Raw genomic sequence first — 24,422 nt, forward strand, 5'->3', positions numbered from 1 at the left:
CGGTGTCAAAGGCTGTCCTCTGCCCCGGCCCCGCGCCCGCCTCCGGCGCCGGCAGCGGCTGAGCTGAACCGAGAGATAAGGGACAAAGGGCAGGGTAGGGAATGGTTGCTAGGTCCTCGGAGGTAAATCTCAGGCTTACCTTGATGGTTTTCTTCTGGAATGTACATCCTCTTGTTTTCATTGACCATTTAAAACGAGTCCAGAATAATCCCTCCGAAAATCGGCTTGGTAAGATACAAGGAAGAATGGAGCTGCAGAATTTCCCCTTTTATTATTACCTGATTCCCATTATTGCATCAAACACCAAAAACTGATCCTTTCCACTACTGCCTCCTTTAGTGAAATTGCAATGCATCCTCAGTACATCCGGGCCCCTTCCAAGAATTTAGCACAGCACCTCTGGCTGTTAAACCATAAAAAAGAACAGGAAGGGGGGAAACGCGAGAGGGGGGGGAAAAAAAAAAACGGAAAAAAGCAAAAGCATCCAGAACAAACCTCTGAGGGTTAAATGTCTTTTTAAAATCCACCAACTACAAGAGTAAGAACAGGAGGAAGAGCGGAAAAAAAAGGGAGATGTTCAAACGCTGCTGCTCCTCCTCTTCAAAGCCATTCTGAGCGCGTTGTGTTGGCAGGGAGCTGTTTCTGCAGAGGAAGAGAGCACAGTCCCAGCCCCTTACTCCCTCCCCTCCCTCAGCGCGCTCGCTCCCCGCTCTCTCCCTCTCGCCGACAGACAGACACACTGAACGCTTCCAGATGTTCCAGCTGCGGCGGCTGCACGCAGCTCCCCGCGCACGGCGTTGGGAGCCGCCGGACTTGATCTGAAAGTTTAACACGCTGCCTGCCTCCACTGCGCCTGCTGAAGCCTGGCTACAGACATGACGTCAAGGAGGCGAGCTGGAGCCGGCTGCCGGAGGAGCGGGGGGACGGCGAGGGGGCGGCGGCGGGGCCGGCCCGGGGGCGGCGGCCGGGGCAGCGCCGGCCGGGCAGGGGCAGCGGCGGCGCGGCCGGACAGCGGCACGGCCCCGGCACCGCGCCCCGCTGCGATCCGCTTTCTCAACAGTGTGGGCTCTGCCCTGCGGTTCCGCCACGGAATGCGAGTGTGAGCTGCATTGCAAGGAGCACGGAGCCGTTCGCATCGTGTGCGAGCGCTGAACGCGGCGGCAGAGCGGCTGCGGCTCCGCCTGAGCCCCCGCGAGCAGGCAGACACAGGCACGGTAGGCAGGCAGCGCAAGGGAGAGATGCCCGGGGGTGAGCTGCACAGACGAGAGGATGCACAGATGTTTAAACAGATTAATCAAGCTAGGATTTGCAAAATCCTTGGTGGAAACGCCAAAGTGCTCCGCTGGTATCCCACCACTTGCCTTAATTATGCCTGTCAGTTGGCCCTCTATAATTGAAGCCTCCGCAGAGAGCAGAAATGACTCCTCTAAAATGAAATGCGAACTGAATGCAGTACATGTTAAAGCTATCTGGACTCTCCGAGCTGCCATGTTAAACAAGAGATGCACAGTTCTGAAACACCTCTCAGAACCACTGCAGAAACTGCCACAAGCTGAAGAACTAAAGCACTCTGACATCCACGGAGGTGAACGCCTGGAATACCCTGTCCTACCTGCAAACCCGTGGCTGTAGGTTCTCACCATAACCCAGCATCCACCTAACAGCACATGCATGCAATACTATTTGTGGAGCTTAAAACGCCGTGGTTATTTCCTTTCAAGTGGTTTTCCATTTTAACTAGAAAAAAAAAAAAAGAGTATTTACAATTGGTAATACCCCTATAAAGGAATTACTTCTGAACAAACTCAGCGCCTTCTCTACAAACACATTTCAGTGGGATGTATCAAATATCCATCTCTTCATGAGGCTTCCTCCCCACCACTTTAATTGAGCTGTCTCTCAGCTGGAACTCAAAATATTACAGAAAGCATCACCACCTAACAGATTTATGGAAAGAAACAAAAAAATCCCACACCCATTTGGAACTACAAGAAAAACTAGAATAGATGTAAAGCACTTACCAAAAACTGGATGCAGCCAAATCACTTGTTCTAAATAAAGGTCATTTTGGTTCCTAATAACCACTGATCATCAAAACTTCTGCATTAGATGCTATTCAAAGGGTAATTAACCAACACCATATTGCCATTGACAGCATGTAGAGGCACAGCTTTACTTCTGACTCAGGAGGAAGAGTTCCTCTGAGCAATTAAAATACTCTGTCCTCTCTTGCCTAGTTTTTCTCTAATAATGTCACATGCACTTACCCATTTAACTTACCAGAACAGGCAAGATCACAGCTAGAGGTAGAATGGCAATATATTGGCTTTCATTTTCAGTTCAAGTTTCCTTCTCTTAAAAAAAGTCAAGTCCTCCCTTCACCATTATAAAAAGGACTGAATAGAAAATCCTTCGCTGCCTGCATTTGTTGTGTAAATGTAGATTTTGTTTTTCTCCTTGCGACCACAAATCCTTGCCACTTTGGGTTGTGCTAACTCCATTTTTTTCCATCCATGAGTCAACTGAGTCTTGGGTGATTCACCCTTGCATGGACAAAGTATCTTGGGAAGTAAGCACATGCTGATCACCCCTGTCCAGACATCAGACACTGGTGGAGCACCTGTAAATATTTCTTTTGCCATTCTCGGGTCACATTCTCAGCTAGCTAAAGATTTATGTACAGTATTATTTAAACAGTTAAAATCCACATAGCCCTGCTTTATGCCAGCTCACATATGTATGCAGGCACATACACAAGCTGTCTCTGACACCTACAAATCTTTTTCTCCGTTCTTTATCCCTCTCTCTCTGCCAAGCTCCCACAGTAGGACACAAGTTGGGCCAATTACCAAAAATCAAATACCAAAGAAAAATAGAACAAGAAACAAGGCTATTAGCTGGCATTAATTTCTCCAGCATAAATAAAATTCTACTATGACTTGAGGTTTCCTTACTCAGCAATTCTAATAAAATCATTTCCTATGCAGAGAAATGGGAAGAAACTGGTTGTAGGATTAAGATGGAAAGATCCTGCTAATGGATCAGGTGGCGTAAGAGTGAACATCACACCTTCCCCTAAAAGTATTTGTTTTGTCCAAGTACAATTTGTATTGTCCAAGTACACAAAGGAGATGCAGTCCATGCAAGCAGGCTTGGTAAGGAGGTGGCATGTGAACTAAAGCTGCTTGTAAGACTTTTCCTTAATGTGACTACTGAAATGCACATTTAATATTGATTCCATCAGGAAGGAACTTGAGGTGTCAGCCTTCACAGAAGCTAGGAAAATTAGCCTTCTGCAGAGTTCAATCCCCACAGACACACCCAAAGAGGAGAGCACTAGTGAGAGATCATCTTCAAAGAAAATCATGAAAGAATTATTATTTCAATACCAAACAAATTCAAAAGTTGTTAGTCCCTGCCTGATGGGGCAGCCAGCAGATTTGGAGGGAAGATGGACAATGGACAGATCAGACACAAGGGTATCTCACAGTGGCCTGCTTCTGTGCTTGTGAACTTCCTCTAAGCACATGACAATAGATTGCACAAATGATCCAACGTGCATTCAGCCTTAGGCCTCCCAAAGGTGGAGACATAAATTTTCTATCCCATGCAAGAAGAAAAACTGTTCTCCAGTCGCTCTGAGAACAATTGTGATGAGGGCCATACAAAGCACCAAGCCAGAGATTCCTGGAAAACTGCTATTTAAAGTTATAAAGCATCAAAAAATGACTCGTAGGGCACCTACTGTGAACGTGCAAGTCCACTCTGCATGTCAGGAATGTTTTCTTCTGTGTACAGCATGCAGCCCTTCCCTCTTATCCAGCCTTATAAAGAGTATACTGGCCACAACAGCTTCATCAAAATCCAGTAGCAGGACCTGCCTCTGTCTTCAGAGCAGAAATCACCTGAATGTTGAGCAGGAGAGCATCTCCCTGGCTCCCAAAGGAGGAGTTACTGCCATGCTGTGTGGAACGATGGGGCCGGAAAGCCATGGGTTAGAAACAGACCAGAGCGTGCAAAAACTCTGCACTGAACTATTTTTGTAACTTATAACATTATTTGTAAGGCTCTTTTAAGCAGTCTCAGTGCTTCTAAAATGATGTAGGGTTTTCATTGGGCCTACTGCACAGGCTGTCTAATTGCAGTAGATTATGCTCACACTCTTTTGGCAGTAATGCCTTCTACTCTAAAAGAAAAGGGTAAATTATTCAAAAGTGGAAAAGAAATGTATTTTATCCCAGAAACAGTACTAATGCTCACAATACAAATGCAATTCCTTCCAGGGCCAGCTCAGAGAAAACAGTGCCAGAGCTCTGTATTACTCTGCTGAAAGGTGTTTTTTCCCTGCAGATTTTAGGTTTTGCACCTCTGCCAACAAACAGAGAAGGCTTCCCATAAGAATCTGCACTTTCTTGCCCTGAAGGCTATGGGATATCTTTTTTTCCATAGATTCAAATAAATGGGATCTAAACACAATGCAGTCTTTGCATGAAGTCCGACCCTCCTTTCCTTCAAAGGCTAACATGTCACTAATTCTGGTTTCTGTCTAGTGGCCATTCCAGCCTCAAGCAACAGCCTGAGCAGCCCTGGGTACCCTAAAGAATCACTGTGCACGAGCAGCATGGTACTCCTGACAACCTCTGCCCTTTCTGACAACACTGCACTGTTGGTCCATCCACGGGATAATACCAATATTGAGTATTTGCTGCTGTTGCATGACTGCAATGTAATTTTTTTCTTTTAAATGAAATATTGATGATAACAAATTTTTCTCATATTTCAGGAGCACTGTGAATTGTTCTCCAATTTATTTTTGATTCTTTTGAACTACATATCATCTAAAACCGTATCATGCTCTACACTTGAACTTCTTATTTGTTAATGGAAAAAAATACCTGTTTGAACCTATGAATATAGATTTATAAAAATGTTCTTTATTTGACTTTTCTTGGTTGCTCAATTTTAATTGAAATGAAAGCAACTGATAGAGCTATCTAAAGCTATTCCAAGCGTGGTCAGGAAACTGCAGACATTTCAAAATTATCAGCTAGCTAGAACACAGGAGACTTTCTCAAGATAAAAAAAAATCTGGGATGGATGGAAAACAGAAGATTGATGATCAGGATTCCTAGGTGATTTCCCTTCTTAAAATCTGGAACAGTGACATACACACAGGAACTCTTGAAATTTTATACAGTAAAAAAGATTGATTTTCAAAGTCAGCTTGAGGAACTTAGCTGTATTTTTCCCATTCAAATTAAAAGGAGTGGTTATTAGGCTTTGAAATTTCAGTCACTAGCTTTTATATTTACATTTAAATGTTGTCAAGCAACTACAAAAAGCTAGAAGGGAAATTATTAGTGAGGTAGTTGCATGGTCCACTAAAGCACATGAAGGCCCAGTAGTGGTAAGTGACAGAAAATATTAGATCTAAGGGGGAAAAAGGAAAGAATGAAATAATTGACAGCTGGGTAGGAAGCAGCTAGGAAGGAGAATAAATGGTCATTAGACACAGAAGAGAAGGAAGTAGATGAAATTGAAAGCCTTCAAGCAGGTTTTGCTTTTCTAGACTGCAGAAGCCTCTAGACAGTAACCTGGATGTGTGCAAGTGGGATTTTATTCACATCTCACTGGCTAGCCTAGCTTTCAGCCGTGGTCTGTGACTCAGTGGGTGGTGGCAGAGGTGCTTTTTTTAATCCCAGCTGTAGAAAAGGAAGAAGTCACCATGGGAAGAGGTGACTGATGTTTATGGCCAGGCAGCATTGCACGAGTCCACGCACAGTTTCAAGGTGTAACAGCAAACAACTGCTTGAACTCTCTGAAACAACAAAGCAGACATTTGACCCACGTTAAAATATAAATGCAGCTATGCTTATAGGACTTGAAAAGAACTTCTGGCAGTTTTCATTATGCCATCACCATCATGGGTACCTGGCCAGGGAGGAAGGTTGAACACCTTTGCAGAATTTAAATACAAAAGCATTCTCTGTTCCTCAAGGAGGAAAAATTTGGTGGCTCTGCCACTACAGCTTAAGAGAAAGACTCAAACTTAACAAAAAGTGTTGCACTGTTTCTACTTTCAATAAGAAATAATTGAGTCTATCTAGACTGGTTATGTACTGATATAAAGAGATTTAAATTCAGCATTGGTTCATTAGCTTCTGCCAATTAAAAAGAGAAAAAAAGAGAGAAAAGAGCAAAATTATTGCTGTTAATAATAGTCTAAAATCACCAGTTAAACAAAAGACATGAATTTATAATGTCTACAAGGAGATGTACAATGAAAAATGAAATTTTCATCCAATCAGCCTACATCAGTGAAAATAATCATGCACACTCCTGAGGGTATCTTTGCTACTTGCCACTGCTAACACAACAAAAATTAAGAACTTACTACCATTCTAATCTTCTAACATAGCTCTAGAAAATACACAAGAATATGTCGTTTGTAGCTTGCTCTCAACTAAGAACCACACAGAAGCTGAGATTCAGGGCAAGCACAAAGAGACTATTTTGGAAGAGAGGGATTCTTCAAAGAATAAACTTTTGCAAGTTGTTGAGGAAGACCTGACAGTGACTGGAAGAATTACATGATGCTGACATTTGGAAACCTCAGTGGACCTAATTAGCAAACAATGAAAACTACACAAAGTCAAAATAAGAAGGCAATGCAGAAAAACATATTTAGCTAGGACAACCAATTCCAAGTATAAAATTCATAAACTGAGTTCAAAAAAGAGAAAAAAGTTAATGTTGGGGAAGGCTGTAAGACCAAGTTCCTTCCTTGTCTTTTGGAATTTAAAGATTCAGAACTTTTAAATATGCTTTGTCAACACAGAAAATTATTGACAAACTCAAGGAAGCCAGCAATTTGGAGTTCTGACAGATTCTGGAGGATCTGCAATAATCACTAATGAGATAAAATGGTCTAAAAATACTCCATCTTACGTATCAGCTGCAAGGAAGATGATTAGATTAATTTGTTAGAATAGTCAGTTACTGTGATGTTGGCCTGATATACAATATCAACATTTCATCTTCAACAATGGCTCTTTCTATACTGAAGGGCTGAACTGCTTAGTAAGTGTATTTGATTATAATGCAATCTTTGTGGTGTCCCTCTGGCTTTTTTTCCCCCAATTATTTCTCTCCAAAATGAAGAAAAACACAACTCATCCAGCAATCAGCCTCTGTTTCAACTGCAGCAACTTTTTTTTGTGTGATCTTAAAGTCTGTCCTACAACTTGCAGTTCTCCCATTGCCTTCTGTTAAAATGGCTGGTAATTGTGTTTAGTTGAACAATGATTTTGTGGTCAGTTCAAAAAGGGCACTAAGTTAGAAACAACTTCCACATGTAGCAATGTTTGATTTCAACCCCATTTTCCAGACTTGTATGGTTGCAGACTACAGACAAACCAGGGTTGTCTCAGCACCACCTAAACATTGTGTTTGATTTTTTGCAAACTGCCCTTTAAAACAAAAATTAGTTCCAAGAGATTGCTCAAAAGAGCTCTCTTTATTTCAAAAAAAAAGAAAAAAAATTGTCAAAACACCACAAGCAAACGCTACACAAACCCTAATTGATTTGGTTACATCATCAATGTTAAAGCTGTGTATTTCATTAAGGTACCATCTTGACTAATCCCTCTCCTAGGACATCCAAAAAGTCATTTAGGGGGACTTTAATAAAATGTTACAGAAGTTCTGGGAGTGTGAAACAAAGCGTTTGGAAGTGTGTTTTGCAGGAGAGATATTAAAGGTTCCTGAACACTGGATAAATTAAATCTGCTTCAGTTGCACAGATTTGGGCTTGCACGCAACAATAAAGCTATTATTCAAATAGCTTTAATTTAAAAATGGTTGTGTGGCTGTGACTGTGAACTCCAAGACTGCTGAAGACAATTCCAAATACTTGTAGCAACATGTAATGGGTGGTTGCCTGAATATGTGCTCTCTAAAGCTCCCTCAGCTGCAGTGGAACCTTGATGGAACAGAAGCAGAAAAACAGGTGAAGTGACAGACAGCAAAGTCGAGAGCATTTCTTGATTTGGAGGATAACACAGCAAGGTAGTAGGTTCTGAATCAACATAGTGTAAGAAATGTTCATGTTATGTTTGCAGTTTCTCCAAAAAATCTGAAGCTTTAGAAGCCCAGAAAAATGTTTGACTGTTATTTAAACTACCCCTCCAACATGCAATCAGAACAGTTTATTTATGTCTCGCCTTTTAATTTGCCCATCTTTGCTTAAACATGAAGACAATCAAAATAAAACAATAAGCGACTTTAAAATCTTTACTCACTGTTTCCACATGTTCTGAAGGAATTATTTATATTTCCTTAGCAGAAATGGTTAAGAGTTCAGTTATTTTATAATGCCATCAATGTGTACACTAGTTTATAAGAGTTGCCTCTCCAGAACCCCATGAGACCATGAATGACCAAGCTAAGCTCCCAACATACACAAGAAGAGAAGAAAATAGAAAAGAAAAGAAAAGAGAAAAAGAAAAAGAAAAAGAAAAAGAAAAAGAAAAAGAAAAAGAAAAAGAAAAAGAAAAAGAAAAAGAAAAAGAATAGTTTTATCTGAAAGAAATGCATCAGAAGAAATAAGTTTTATAGATCAGGTTTAATATCCTCTTTGATTAATGGGAGAGTAAGAGAGATATAGAGAAAAACCACCTCCTGCTTGAACTTCAAATAGCAATAGTTTTACACTGAGTAGAAAACAGGTAGGTTTCAGAATAGGTTACATCACTGGCTAAGACTGCTTCAACTGTTATTCATAACTCACCCTTTTTTAAAGCACTGTGGAATTTTTAAGTCTTTATTTGATTTTTCCTTTTACATTATGGGAAGAGAAACTAATATTTTTTAATAAGAATTTAAAAAATCAAATAAAATAAGGAAGAGAATGGAAAGCTCATGCCAATTACACATATAGCAAGTTCATGTAATTGCATCATTTCATTCCTTGACATTATCCTCCTTTCCTGCCCCCTTCCCCAGATTTTTGCACTGTTTTCTTAAATCAGAAAAAAAAAAAAACCAGGAGTTGTAAAGAACTGAGGTCTTGATCCTGATAAAAGATAATGATACTTTTCATAGGTAATCTTTCATACTGGTAAAAACAGAATAAATGCCTGACCCAGTGTTGCACAAGAACCAAGCTGCAAAGAGAACAGAAGGAGCCCCACTTCCCACTTTGTTCCCTGATGGCCATTTCAGTGTCCTCTATGTCTCATTTACCTGTGCTCCCATAAGACAGTGCGAGTCTCGTGACTTCAGAAGAAGATTGGGTGAGTGAAAGCAAGATGAACATTTCAGACCTGGCTCCTTAACAACTAAACTCCTGAAGAAGTCTCTGTCCAGTTCCTTAGTTTCTTCTTCTAGACTTCCAGAGCAAAACAAAGCCAGGCTCCTTACAAACAGGCACGAGTGCCAGTGCTCATGAGCTAAAACCAGGAGGATCCAACCTGACATGAAAACTCTTTTTCACACTGTGAGCTGTCAGGCACCGGACCACCTTTCTATAGTCTGAAGGGTTCTTCTCTTGCATCAAAGGAACACAAAAGGCTCAAAATCTGACTCGGTTCCATCGGTATCATTGCAGTGCAAAAGGCTCGATGATTCTGTTATTTAACTGAGTAACTGCTGGACACCTTTCCCTCTTCAGTCTCAGAGGAGAGTCTGACTTTTACAGTTATTGTATCATCTGCTGCCATCTCCTGAAGAAACACAGCTTGAACTTTGGAGAAAGGCTGGGAAATGGAGGCATCGACAATCGGAGCTCTCTACTGGTCAGTGCTGCCTGTCAGTCCCAGAGGAAAAGCGCAGCCTGAAGGTTCCGGGCTGGCAGATTCTGAGAATGTAGGAGATGAATACTAAGTAAAATAGTAGAAATAAATAATATGGGACCTTTACATCCCTCTGACTCCCTCTGTCTCCCATTCGAATCTGTAGTGTCTGTGGCAATTGCTGCCATGCACAACAGGGGCTGCTGGGTTCCACTGCAGCCCGAGGAAGGCACTCTTATCAGCACAAGCACAACAGTGGAGCTTATGCACCACAGAGCAGAGAAACTCCACAGTACACGGGCTGCATAAAGAGCACCTGATCTCATAAGGCATGTGGCTGTTGTTCTAACATGAGTAGGCACAGGTTTGTGCCCAAAGGATGGACCGACGGGTTTCACATTTTGAATATCTCTATTTAGCTGTACACTACTGTACTGCTGTTTTTGCAGCCCAGCGGGTGTCTAGAAGCAAAAGACATCAATTAGTTGAAGAAGGAAGAAACTAGGGAGGAAATTCTGCTCTCAGAATAAAATAGGTTGACAGAAGAAGAATGCTACAAACGGGGCGGGGGGGGAAAAAAAAAAAATGCACACCAAAACCTAAACAAATCCTGCTTGGCCCAGTGACCCAAAGACATGCCAGTAAGATGATCCTGACCACAGCCTGAAATGACTCCATATCTATACTCACATAAATCTTCCCCTTTGTGCTGGTGTATCAGCTTCAGTTTACCAGAAATAGAACTACAAAAATAGATCTATAACCATATATAAACAATTTTTTCTTCTGTGCTCCTCCAGTTTTTAAAAATCATTTTAAAATCATACAGCTATTTTTAAACTAGATTTTTGCAGCTTAACTGGCCTAGCATATCAAAACAATGTAGTCATCAAGAGAGTTACAAAGATAGAGGAACAAGCACACTACGAAAGAATGGCAGATGGTATTATTGTCAAAATGGAAGCGAGCTGGTGGTCAAGTCTAGTAATTCATTGAGAGCTACATCGTGCCTCAACTTCCACACGTGGAGAACACAAGGTTTCAATGTCTTAATTTATTTTACAGATATTCTAGTGACGAATAAGCAGCAGAATCCACAGACGCTCCCCAGTGCAGGGGAAATCCACGTGCATTCCTGGGAAACTAAACACATGTGTTTGCTAAGACCCACACTGTTTCCAGAGAAGCTGTGAAATCTGATAAGGTCTCTCACAAGAATTATACTGATGTAGGTCAATCACTTTTACCAAATTGCTCCCAACTTACATTATTACAAATGAGATCACGATGCCATTTAGCCTTCAATGGAAGCAAAATCTAACCCATAAAGATGCATCTGCACTTTGGTGTTCAGCAAAATGGAAGTGATGAATCACACTCTTGCCCTAAGAGTGGCACAAAGCAGCAATCAGCTTGAGCTGATGTTCTGGCACTAGTTAAGAACATACTCGTGACTCCCCTGTTCTGAGTTCCTCAGTCCTTGAGATGAAGCTCCCATAGTCTGCAGCAGCATAAAATACAGTCACTGATGATATCCAGAGTGCATCCAAAAAAACTTCAGAGCACACAAAAAGTGTTTAAAAATAATTTTACTAGTCACAATTGACATTTGAGTTAAAGCTTCATTTTGAATTAACACCGCACCACACTTTGGAATTGGAACTGAAAAACGCCGTGTGACATGATTTACTATCGTAAGAACTTGCTGAGAATATGAACATGAGGAGGCTCAGCGAGGTGTAGAACGACCATAAACTGTTGAGCTATCAGTTGGATGTTACAATTCCAGAGAGGCTGCACACTGGGCAGCAAGGGGAAACCCCAGCCATAGTTTTGTCAGCTCAGTGCTTATTCCAGGAGAAGAGTGGAATCTGCTGACCAGCCTCCTTACATCTGCTGCCACCCTAATTTCTTCTTGAAGTCTCCTTGGATTAGTAACTACAACTGATTTTGCAAGAGCTCAATTCCTGGTACTATGGCAAGCAGAACAACTAAAAGCTGGGCTACACTGGAGTGAAGAACCAAATTGTCATGTTTACATAGAACCGTAACTCTTTAAAGCATTGCAAAATATTGACTAATTAATTCTTAGAGTATCCATGAAGACAGCAAATAAGATCTTGTTCTTTATGCTTGGATTGAGCCTGCCTAAATTGCAGGGAGCTTGGACACCTTGTAGCAAAATTATACCTGTGGAGGCAAGATGCAGTGTATTTTCAAATAAAGCAGGATGTCAGGTCAATCCTGTGCTAGGAAATAAAAAGGTGAGTAGGTGGCTGCCTTGCAGTATTCCTGGATGTTAACATTCCCCTCTCTGTCCATAAATACCTCTGAGAAAAAAATGTTTAATGGGCCCTCACAGAAAAGCATATTCCTTCAACTCTGCAGCTTAAAAAGAGTTTTGTGGCTTTTTAAAAGAAAACTTAAGCTCTATGCCAGCTTCCACCTACTTTTTGTCTTTCTTTATATACTTAGTGCTCTGGTAAACAACAAATATTCTCTTCTTAACAGATCAAACAAGACTCTTAGAAGTGTGAGGCCTTCCAAAGACAAAATGAAGGTAGACGACGGGGGGCCAAGAGTAAGGGGTAAAAGGTAAATCACAACTGTACCCCCAATTAATTTGCTGTTTCCTGTCAGCCATGAGTAAGGAAAGCTACACGACTGAGGCCATCCTTTCCAAGCTGGTGGAGCCAGATGGTGTGATGTGATAGAGTTACTATTAATGTTTGCATGCTGCCTTCTCTGGACTAATCAAGAGTGCTGCTTCATGCTGGCTGGGGGAAGAAGGCTGCAAAGCCAAGGAGATCTGTCATTCTAGGGAAACATGAAGCAGGAATTTCTCCTTGTTCAGACAGGATTTGGTTTCTGTAGTCGGTACCCAAAGGTTTAGGCAGATTTTTTTCAGTAAATTTTTATTTTAGAGAGTTGTCACAGTATTGGGAACACCCCTCTTCAAAATGCACTCAAATTGACATTTTTTATTTGGAGTTGTGGATCATTGCTCTGTGGGACTTCTCTCCCCCCCCAGATTGTGCTCTAAGATAATATTTGATAAGTAAAAGCAGTAACTCACAATAGTCACTTCTTTTACTCCCTGCCACAATTCAGCACTTTACAAAGAATTTGCAAGAGTTCCTTTCACTGAACTGAAAAAACACCACAGTGATACATCCTTTTCCTGAGCTTCAACAGAGAAATTCAGGATATTTCTTTACTCTTTCAATCCCATCAGTGTAGGATTTCTCAAAGAAGGAAGCATTTCCAAACAACCCAAATTTGGATACAATTTTGATACTGGAGCACTAACAATTGCCACCACCTTAAAATCACTTGGGCCACATCCTGCAGCACTTACACTCACTCAGGTAAAATGCTAATCAACCTAAATAGTGACTTCAAATCAACAAGGACTTCATGATTTCACATACTGTCGCTTTTCATTTTTAATAAGGATGGATTTCTGAAGTCCACATCAGCTTCCTTCACAGGCAATTAAGGTAATTTTTGATCCTAAATAATCCAGTTTTTAATTGTAATCTATTTCTGAAACACACTTTCATCTTAATATATTGCATTTTGTTGGTGATGGAACCCCCTTCTATCTTCCCATGGTAAGCAAAATGGTTTTTCTAATATCATTTGCCTTTGTTTTCATTTGAAAGGTCTCATCTCTATTGCTCGTGTTCTGATACTTGGTATATTCTCTTCTTTAATAAACAGTAATTCAACTACTGCTCTTTGTATTCTATAACCATAAAAAACACAGAATTTTTTAAAAATTGTTTTCTTTGTAATATTTAGTAACACAAAAGCCACTCCAAAACCTAGGCTGGAAGAAAATATTTTCAGCTAAATTACATTATCAAATTTCATGCAATTTTTATTAACAATATGAACTAAAATCTGGTTTGGTTTTTCATACTGAAGTGGTACATCTGATCTTCTCAGGCACAAATGCTATTTTTAAATAAAAAACTGCTTCTATAAATATTTCAGCTTTAAACACCCATAATTCAGTTTCTCCTTTTTTTTACATCTAGAATTGCAGCAGGGCCTTGGAGAGGTTAAACAACTACAAAAACCCCTAACATCCACTTAATGACTGCTAGTAGCATTTCCCCGTGTTCAAAGCAGACTGTCCATAATTCAGAGGACAAGACAAGGTCACGGATAAACATCAGTGAACTGTGTCTGCTTTTGCAAGTTCCACACAAAAATAGTGCATCCCTAGGAACACAAAACAGACATAATAGATTGGTTCACATCAGAACACACATAAACACAAGAAGCTAATCATCTTTTGATTGCGAGAGGCTCTGGCTCAATGATTTTGCAACAGTAGCAGCAGTCTCCTTTTGTATAGGGTTAAAAGAAAGGGAAAAAGTTGCTTTGTGGCTTTAAGCAATCAGAATTTATGCCAGGATGAAATTAAGCTCTTTGTAGACGAAAGTAAAAGGCTGCATTTGGCCTGCTACCATCTACACACTTGGCAGAACTGGACCCACAAAACTACAGTGCACATCACGAAGGCATCACCAACTGGATTATCCTCTCCCACCAGAAAACACCCATGCAGCAGGGTGGGAAGGAAGCTGTTTTCCACCACCTTATTTCTTCGGAGTGTAAAAAGCGATCCCAGGAGGGACTGAGGGTACCACTTACCTCTGTGTACCACAGAGTATCCAAAAAAGCAAAAAGCACCCTGCACTGCCCTCCCTACACAACCCCCTTTCAGCTCTGATCAGGGAATACACCCACCAAGTGACCTGAGCCATGTGCTCCCCCATAAAGTGGGGAGGGAAAACCACATGAAACCATGAACTCAGTGAGTAAAATGTCATCCTGTGAGAGGCCAACACGTGGAAGTTACTACAAGTGGTGCATAAAGAAGGTGCTCCTGAATAATTTACTCTCACAATAACAAAACATTGAGGAAAAGAGTGCTGTCACCCTGAATCCCCAAGTGACAATGACTACTGAATACTCAGAGAAAGATTAATGACTTCTGAAATACTCAAAGCCTTTGTTATCAGACACTTGCTCCTAGTCAGTTCCAAAGGATAAGCCAGAGTACACCATAAAATGCACTGTATTTAAATAGGAGATTTACCAGCTGTCCCACCTTTGCCCCCACCCTCCCCCCCAAAAAAGGAAAAAACATACAACATATTTTACTTTTGTTTTTCCAATACTCAGTGCTGTTTAAGGTATCAATTCATTGCATCTTCTGCATACTTCCCTCGTGGTCTATCATTCTTACCCCTACTCAGCTTTCTGGGTTCAGATCACATTTAAGAAACACACACTTGACATCTCCTTGCTAAACTCTCCATGAGGGAAACTACATCATTTGCACACAACACTGTCAATATTTTGACTGGCAAACTTGCTAAATACTGGAAATATTTCTGAAAAAAACGTTCCTATTTTTTCACCAGCAGAAAATCATCTAGACAGATGATATATTAGGTATCTTCAGAGGTATTTCATTAATATGGGCAAATCTGTGAGTGTAAAGAGGTTAATAACTTCACCAAGTTACATGAGATAAACTACTGGACAGTGCATTAGAAATAGAAGGTAAAAATGATTGTAAATGCAGAATGACCATGGTCATTGCAATAAGATTCCAAAGCAAAATGTACACAAACATGATCAGCATTGATTAAAAAAAAAAACATTCCTAAAAGCTACAGGCCCACAGCTAAAATACATTCAAAATTTTCCTCTTGCAAATTTTTTCTTGAGAGTATCCATTTAACTTCCAGTCAATAGACTCTCTTTAAAGAAAGGGCACCAAGAGAGTCCTCTATTAGAAGCTATCCATAATTACTTCCAAGTTAATCTTTGCCTTGAGAAGCGTTTTTCTAGACCAGGTATCCCAGGTGATCGTGGCTTTGCCCTAGCCAGACCAGAATGGTGGAAGTGAATATCTAAAGTAGTGAATATCTGAAATAGCTGAAGTCTGGTATTCACTAACCAGGCACCTGGGCAGGACATGCCCAGGCATTCCCTACAATGGAACGTGGAGGCTAAAGGAACCCATACATTTTCGCAACTAAGCAAGGTTTTCGTGACTGTGCAAGCAATAAGAGACCTTAATCAAAAGTTACTGAAGTCACAGGGCCACACTGACCTCAGTGAATATTGCAGCCATCCTAAACAAAAATGGAACTATTAAGTATTCCCTAAATCTGCAGTTTCAAAGGTTAACAGGAAGGACTTGGTAAATTATTTCATCTCTAACCACAAACACTGGTTGCCTCTTCACTCACATTGACCAAATGCAGCCTTTCCCACCCTATTTTTATTTCAAAATAAGATGAATATAGTATTTCTGCATCTCACTGAGGTATTCGTGAAGTTGAGACCTTGTAATGAAAGAACTGAAAATCCACATGAGCTACAGTGTTACTAAATGGCACTCTGTAGTTTGATTTTCATTTAAAAATAACCCCTCTTTAACACAACATAAGTACAAGGCAACACTACTACAAGGCTTTCTTTTCAGTTTTTGATAACAAACTTCTAGCTGTTTGGATTGAAATTTCTCAGGTTGGAGGTTGACTTTATTCTGCAGGTTTCTGGAGAAAAAAATCAGTCATTTTTAAAAGAAGGGTAAGAAGTGCTTTATCCCACAATATTCAAAAATTCACACACTAGAAATTCCCAATGAAAATGGGTAATAAATGCTTCAGAGCCAGGACTTGCAATCTGATGAGCAACGTTGCCCAGATTTCAAGGCCTTCTGTCATGTACATGACTTGAATCTTGTCAAGTTAAAGTTCCATAAAGGAATTGTGACTTCCATATGCTCAGTATGCTATAGGGCCAGAACCATCCCAGAACACACAAGGCACTGACCTTAAAAACTAACTGGAACTTCATACCTGGCTCTCTACACACTGCTGCAGGCGTAGCCCCTGTTTTTTCCTCAGGGCTGACATAAGAGTGTGACCACCTGCACTTGTCACCAGTTACTCCTGGTTTCCAAATGGTAAAATAAGGGCTATGAACAGAAATGTTTCAGCTGTTTTAATAAACTGAGCAGTAAAAACCATTTTGCTTATTTGAATTTGGGGGTAGGTGAAAGTGTGTGTTTCAGGAGATGCACACCAAGAAAATGACATCCAAAAGGCTCTGAATGATACAAGAATGAAGCCTCTGTGAGTAAAATCCTCACTCTGTTTCCATGGAATTATAATATTTACATTATGTTCAAGTACTACTTCCTGACAGAACCCCTGGAATACCTTACTTCTGTGACACTGATTTATCTTCTCTACCTTTGGAACTAAAAGACTGAGTGAAGAGGTTGTATTTACAGTGAAATCCCTTTCCCTAGGAAAAAGGCACATCTCTGTAGTGAACCACTCTGTAAGTCCCAGCAGGAGTCACAGTCTTGGCTGATGGACAACAGGGAAGAGCAGTTTGAACACAGTTTTTCCAACTATGATGTCATGGCCATTTAGAGACAACCACCCTGTCATTTGGTACTCCAAATCAAGCTGTAATCCTCCTTCCTATGCAAGAACTCGGTGATGGTTCAATGAAGGCGACTAAGGTAAATTAATTTTCCATCAGTTAGAGAGGGACAAAGGCTGTCCTTGCACGTACTTCTCTAATAGAATGCCTTGATGGCCAAATTCAATAAAAGTTGAAACAAAAAAAGCTAGGAATTTGGGCCTTAGAAGATGGAACTCAACTTTTACAATCATCCTCAAAAGGTGATTTTTCAGCTGTAGATTATCAGCTGTTCTTCTGGGACACTAAATACCTCTATGAGCCCAGACCTTCAACGACCTAATTATTCTGTCTTATTTTTCAGTAATCTCTTGTTTTCCTTGTCCTTTGGTAGGATAAGGAAATGTCCTACATTTTGACAGTGTCCTCATGAATGCCCTATCCTCAAAAAGGGGAGGAAAAAAATACCCCAACCATGTGGAACACTTCCAGTCATGAACCTGTGCCTATTGATGGTGCATAGTAAGAGCACAGAGAATGCTCTTCCCATTTTATAACCTGTTGCACTTCCACGTTTGTAACGTCACAAGGAGTATTTTTTTACTAAAAGGGGGGTTTTTTTAAGCTTTATATCAGCTGAAACATGCAATAGCTTGTACTATACCACATCCCCATTTAATCTCTGAGGATGTAACATAGAGGTGTGTAGCTGACTCATTTCCCCACATGACAACTTTCTGGTGTCCTGGACAGTCATAAACTTCAGTTTTCCAATCATACAAAATATCTCCTCCCCTCATTTGCTTCCCTTTGCTTTGTTTAGAATGAGTGACCAAAACAAGATGGTCATTTTCATAAGGCATTCCTTTTTCCTCACACCAGACACAAAACAATGTATTAAAAATCAAATATACACGGAAGAATTGAACATGACCTGAAAAGCCGTTTCTAACCTAATTTCACAAAGGTCACTAACTGCTCTGTACATATACACAAGGACACTCAAAAATCCTAACAGTGGGCTGGGCCTGCATTCCAAAAAGTCATCTTGACCTTCTAATCCCTTTCCCTGGAATAATGCTCTCTGATACACGGCTCGAAAGTCCACGTACCAGAGGCTGGGCAACAATTGACTATGAACAGTACAGTCAGTTCACTTCCCCAGAACAAACAGCAATACCTGCTCTTATTAGCCTTTTTACTCTCCTGAGAATCTTTATGTAATGTTGCATTAGTAGCCTTTACTAAATTAGAAAACCAGAAGGGAAGATAAATCAATATGAATGTACATTTGCTGATATTGATTTTTCCTCTCATAGTCAGCATGGGAATATTGTGGCTCCTATTAATACAAGGAGTGGAAAAGCGTTGGATGGTTCTGTTTGGATAATTACCCAGTAGTTTGGGAAACTTATTCAAACTTCTTTAGTCTGTAATTTTGAACTAGACACTTCATGAAATCAACTCCTTCTCATGAATAATCATGTTAATATGTCGATGACAATTTCTTGATGTGGCTTATCAAGAAGATGGCTGGGAGAGGCATTCAGCCTGCTATTCATAAAAAAAGGATGAGGAGCTGGGCGGTGTGAAGGTCAAGGGCAGCCTAGGCTGCAGCAAACACAGCATTCTGCAGTTCAACATCCTGGAACAAGTTGAGCAAGAGAAATACTGGAATCACAGCTTTGGAATTCGGACCATATTTCGGCTTGTTTAGGAATGGGCTGTGGGGGATCCCTTAGAAGCCAGCCCTGCTGGGTTAAGTGACCCAGGACATGTGGTTGGTCCTCATGGAGCCCCTTTTGAGTGCACAGGTCAGTCTGACAGGCAGGAAGCTAGCACGGATGAACAGGGAACTCCCATCTCAGCTCAAGAACATGGAGGTGGAAGGCCAATGCCAAAGCTCAGACATAGATGGAAAAACTGAGAGATTAACGGGAAGAAGGGCTGCTGTAAGTACTTTGGCAGCAAAGGGAAGGCTGGGAAGAATATGGTCCCACAGCTCAGTCTGGCAGGGAAAGCAGTGAGAGAGGACATGCATGAGGCTCAGGTACTCAATGACTGTTTTGCCTTACATCTTTTCCTGTTTATTTTTGGGTTTAGAGGGGTTGTTTGGGTTTTTTTGTGGGGAAGGAGTTTAGTTCCTGGTAAGGTTTGTCTTTAGGCCTTCAGAGTCTCCAAGCCCAGTGTCAGTCAGTGGGAGAGGAGCACTTCAGCCAGTAGGACATACCCAGATCCTTGGAACAACATGAGCTGTATCCGAAGGTGTGGAGAAAGGAGGCCAGTGTCAATGAAAGCTGTCCTCTCATTTTTGAAAGGTCAGGACTATCAGGTGAGGTTCTTGATGAACAGCAAGACAAACACCATATCCATCTCCAAGAAGGAGGAGCCAGGGAGCTGTAGGGCAGTCAACCTAACTTCAGTTCCTGGAAAGCTCATGGAGTAAGTCATCTTAGAAGCCATATCCAAGCACACAAAGGGTAAAAAGGAACAGCCAGGTTGGAATGACCACAGGCACACAGTGCCACACCAACCTGACTACCTTCTATGGTAAGATCACTGGCTCTGTGGACAAGGAGAGGGTAATGGGTTCCACTTACCTTGACTTTAACACGACTTTTGACAGTCTCCCATACAACTTTGTGGCTCAGTTGCAGAGCTGTAATATAGGTGTGGAAGAAAGATGAAAACTTCCCTGGACTGGCACAAATTGCAAATGCCAAACCCTGCCCCTGGGATGGAATAATCCCATGCACTAGGAGAGGTTGGGAAGCAGCTTTGCAGAAAAGAGCCAGGTGTCGTGGCAGACAAAAAGCTGAACATGAGCAAGTAGCATGCCCTGGCTGTGAGGGAGGCCAACCACATCCTGGACCTACTCAACAAGGATGTTGCCAGCAGGCCACAGGGAAGTCATTCCGTGAGACCACCACTGGAATGCCCCATCTAGTTTGGGGCTGCTCAGTACAAGACACTGCAATAAGAACAAGTCCAGAGCCTCTAAGGGAATTAGGGGGCTGAGTGTATGAGTACAGGCTGAGAGAACTGGGCTAAGATTGAAGAAGAGATTACTTAGATTACTTGTTGCTGTCTTCAGGGGTTCAAGAGGAGGGTATAGAGCAGTTGGTGCCTGCCTCTTATCAGAGGTGCACAGCAAAAGGATGAGAGGCAGCAGACAAATCATAAAGGAAGAAACTCCCATTAGATGCAGGGAAAAGAATTTTTATTATGAGGGTAGTAAGACACTGGAATAGGTCGCCCAGAAATGCTGTGGAATCTCCATTGCTGTTGCTACTACTTTAGTTTTAGCCAAAGATCTGTTCAGAAACATTTTTACAGAAAAGGCAAATTGGGGATCTTTTTCTCCTGTTACTGTAGCAGTTGAAGTACAGTATTCTCATTCACAGAACAAAGATCATATTCCTCAGTACCACAGGACAGCTCAGAATCAATGCAACTATAGAACTAATGTGGTTATCATTCTCCCCCAGTACAGCAAGCTGGATTTGCCATGTGAAAGGAAAAACCCATAAGTCAGGCGATCTTATTCACTTACACTGAATGAAAATGGAGTCATCACTGATGGACCCAATGCAGATAAGAGGCAATCAAACTTCAGGAAAGCTTTACATTGTCTCATTGCTTGAAATTTTTAGTGATAAGTAAAATGAGCCTCTCTCTCCTTTTGGGCCTGTGGGTTTTTTGCATACAATCACACATATTACCTAAAGCTCAGACAAAACAGCTTGGTTTACATAATTTTTGCAAACAGCAATATCGAAGATAGAATGTTAAAAATAGTACCCCACACCTTTTCCTTCCTCTGGATCCTAAACCCCAATTCAAACCACAGTCTCTATTGACATACTTTTAGGATAAGTATGACTTTCAGGATAAAATGTAACTGCTGTTTGTAAGCTGGAGTTAATGACACCTAGACATTTGAAAATGTTAGACCGCATCATCTCTCTTGGAACTGTACAGAGGGCTTCTACATCTTGTGGCAACTGTTGCCAAGTAGTAGGGAAAACAGAGATGCTTTCTAGCAGGCTTTATCATTTCATAAATGCTTCCTCAATCATTACAACTTTTTTCTCGGTGATCAATCAACTTCTCCCACAACTGTTAAGTCTACATCTCTTTCTTCCTCGAGAGAAAATGTCTGTTGGTCTGTATCCCTCAGAAACCCCTCGGAGACAAAGAGACAGAAAATGTGTGTGATGCTGTATCTGCTTTCCAATTGCTCAGTGCTGCATGAGGGGAGACTCTCCATAGGTTCTGTTCCATAGCAGCAGCCACTTCCAACTAGGTCACATCACAACCAGCAATTAAAGTCACCCAAAAAATGGCTGTGGCAGAAGGACAGTTCTTGGTAATGACAGCACACTGTTTACCCATCCTTGTGCTCAGCATTTTCCTTCCATCAAAACACTCCTCTTACTCCATTTCCAGTTGTAAAATCTACCTGAATTTTCCTGCCCTGAGACCTACATGAAATGTCCTTTCCATTTCATTTTCTTCCTAGCAGGTGTCCCATTCTGGCTGCAAACCTCCTTCAGTTCTGCCTGCATGCTAATCCTGCCTTCCACTCCACCACGGCAGGTCTTGCTCCACCTCAGCCCTGCCTCCTGTAGTCCATCCCAAGCTTCCTGGTCCTTCTGTCCCCTCATGACACCAGCTGGGGTTCATGCATCCCACCTGCCCAGTCTGGATGTTCCTGTACTGCACCAACAATGACACAACACTCTCAGCAGTTTTCTTCCAATCCTCGCCTCCCCTCCACAATTGTGCTGAACAACACGACCTCCAGATGCCCCTTTCAACCTGAACCCTTCTGCAATTCTGAGAGCACCAAGAAATGCTGTATTAGCTGACCTTTTAATAACAGAACTCCCTCAGAAGCCATGTAAAACAGTTGCAGAAGGATCTTTCCTTAAAGCTGAGTAGCAAGTCAAAAGTAAATAACAAAAAACCCCCAACAAAAATGCCCTGAACCCGATTTAGTTGTACACAGTCTTGGTAGGTTTACTAGTGCCTCGATGACACAGCAATTTCACTGTAGATAAGAAAGCAAGCTCAGCTGAATATTGTAAGATTAATTTAGGATGATAATAAAATTAACAGATTTGGGCAGTCCAGCATGAAAAATAAGAGGGGGGAAAAGAAGAAACCCTGTCGTGTTACTCCTCATGGAAGCTTTCCTTTGAAAAATCCATGCAGTTCATGTTTCTGTCAGGCGAGGTAATATGCCTGTAAATCTAATCTGACAGAAGAAGCAGCACAGCATCGCCAGAAAATGACAAAATCAGATTGCAAGACAGGGACAGCCAAATGCCTTCACAGCTCTCAGAATCTACTGAGAGAAACAAATTCACACAACTGTAATAAACCCAGACTCAGACACTTACTGGAGGTTTGTGGTGATAATACCTTTAGTTTCCACTTCAAAATCTCATTCAAAAGTGCTTAAATCTTCTACTGACTGCCTGATGGAAGGTGCCTTTGCCCAAATCCAACCCTTCTAAAAACCAGAGATAGACTGCATTTATTGTTTCCAAGGGCAACACTTCAAATGTTACCAAGTTTTATTTTCTGGTACAGTTACACAAATCTGAACTCCTTTTTCTACCCAGGCCTTTCTCCTCATACCCACAAACCTTAAAGCAACACAAATAATGACCAGAATGAAGCTTTAAAATAAAAATGAAACATTTTTACTCTTCAGGAAGCTGCAGGTAACTGCATTTGAAGCATAGAGGTAATTGTGGATCCTTACTGCAACATGCTGCATAACAAAAGAAAAAAAAAAGGTCAAATTTCGGCTTGAAAGGAAGCTTACTTTAAAACAAATCTCTCCTTCATATTTTCTAGCCAAATAAACCCAGTAACAAATAAAAATGATCATCCAAGGTGTTGTGCCAAAATATAAAGAACATGCTATTATAGTTTAGGTGATCTCACCTTAAAAGACACTTAAAATAGCTTTTAAGGCTAACTTTAACCACAGAAGGTATATTTGTGAGAGCCTTCAGCAGCTCTGCCCACCTGGAGGAGCAGAGCTGAAATAGCCATTAGCACCACAAGAATTTCCCCACAGCAATATCCACGGGCAGCCATCAAAAATACAAAAGCAATGGGGGAATATTTACGACAGAAACTTCCCTTTATTTGCTTGGTTGCTTTAAGTTTAGGGATCCTTCCTTATATCATCATTTATCTGCTCTCTGAAATTCAGTACTGTTACTCTTCATTTGCTTATATCTAAAGCCATGAAAAGCTGTGTCAGCCTTTAACACCAACATTCTTCATTTCAAAAACAAACAAACATGACAGCAAAACCCAAGAAGAGGCTTCTGTCGCTTGAGAAGGAAATAATGCAAATTCTCTTAATAAAGTAACACTGTGACAGCTAAAAGCATGAAGTTATTCAGACTTTCTCCTTCCACTTCCTCAATTAGCTCAAACAAAAGCTGGTGGGAACGTTTAGAACTCATAACAAGATATTTTGGCACCACAGGCACAGCTCCCCAGCACCACCAGACTCTCTGCAGCAGCAACAGTGGCTCTGTGATGACTCCATTCCCTTCACAGGGCAAGAGCTGCTATGCCAGGTGAGGTGTAAAAATGAGGTCCTGACTTAATGTAATTATCTGATGGAACTTTCCATACTGGGAATTAATTAAATGGGGCCATCTTCTCTGGAACTGGTTGGAAAACACCTCTTTTCGAGCAACAGGTGTTTGATTCTGCCAAATTAAATGGTGATTAGCAGGGAGATGTGGTTGGAAAGGTATTATCTTAGGGAAGATATAATTGCTACTGAATCTTATTAACCTGTGGGAAATAGCAGGACTGCCTGATCCTCTTCAATATTTTGGTGGTTTGTCTAGCCAAACAGCTGAGCAAAGAATGAAACTGATGGCCCCAAACAGTTTATGCCAGTTTGTCAGGACAGCAATAAAGTAATGGCTAGCAATAATTTTTAATGAACTTCAGCCCATACAGTTGTGGTAACAAAATCACAGAAAAAGATCACACACTGGCTCCAAACGGCTGCCTTCTCATGATAAAATCTAGTGTCAAATTTTAACTGTGATTAAAGTGGTATGGAGGTGGAAGTAAAGGAATTTGCAAAGTTAAACCTTACGAGAAATGCTGCTGAAGTCA

The 24,422-nt window shown here is 41.2% G+C and overlaps 1 protein-coding gene across 20 annotated transcripts in view; it reads right to left on the minus strand.

Moving 5' to 3' along the window:
- CACNA1C (calcium voltage-gated channel subunit alpha1 C) overlaps positions 1-24,422 on the minus strand; it is a 465,854-nt gene that overhangs the window by 422,556 nt on the left and 18,876 nt on the right. Inside the window, exon 1 of one of the 20 annotated variants that reach the window (XM_032106979.1) lies at positions 140-864. The exons of the other annotated variants lie outside the window; for them this stretch is intronic. Coding sequence (XP_031962870.1) covers positions 140-188 — 49 coding nt within the window. The 5' untranslated portion in view covers positions 189-864. Of the gene's footprint in view, positions 1-139; positions 865-24,422 lie in introns of those variants that run through there. 20 annotated transcript variants of the gene reach the window in all.

The sequence above is a fragment of the Corvus moneduloides genome, chromosome 4 (assembly GCF_009650955.1).
Source record: "Corvus moneduloides isolate bCorMon1 chromosome 4, bCorMon1.pri, whole genome shotgun sequence".
NCBI classification, from domain to species: Eukaryota; Metazoa; Chordata; class Aves; order Passeriformes; family Corvidae; genus Corvus; species Corvus moneduloides.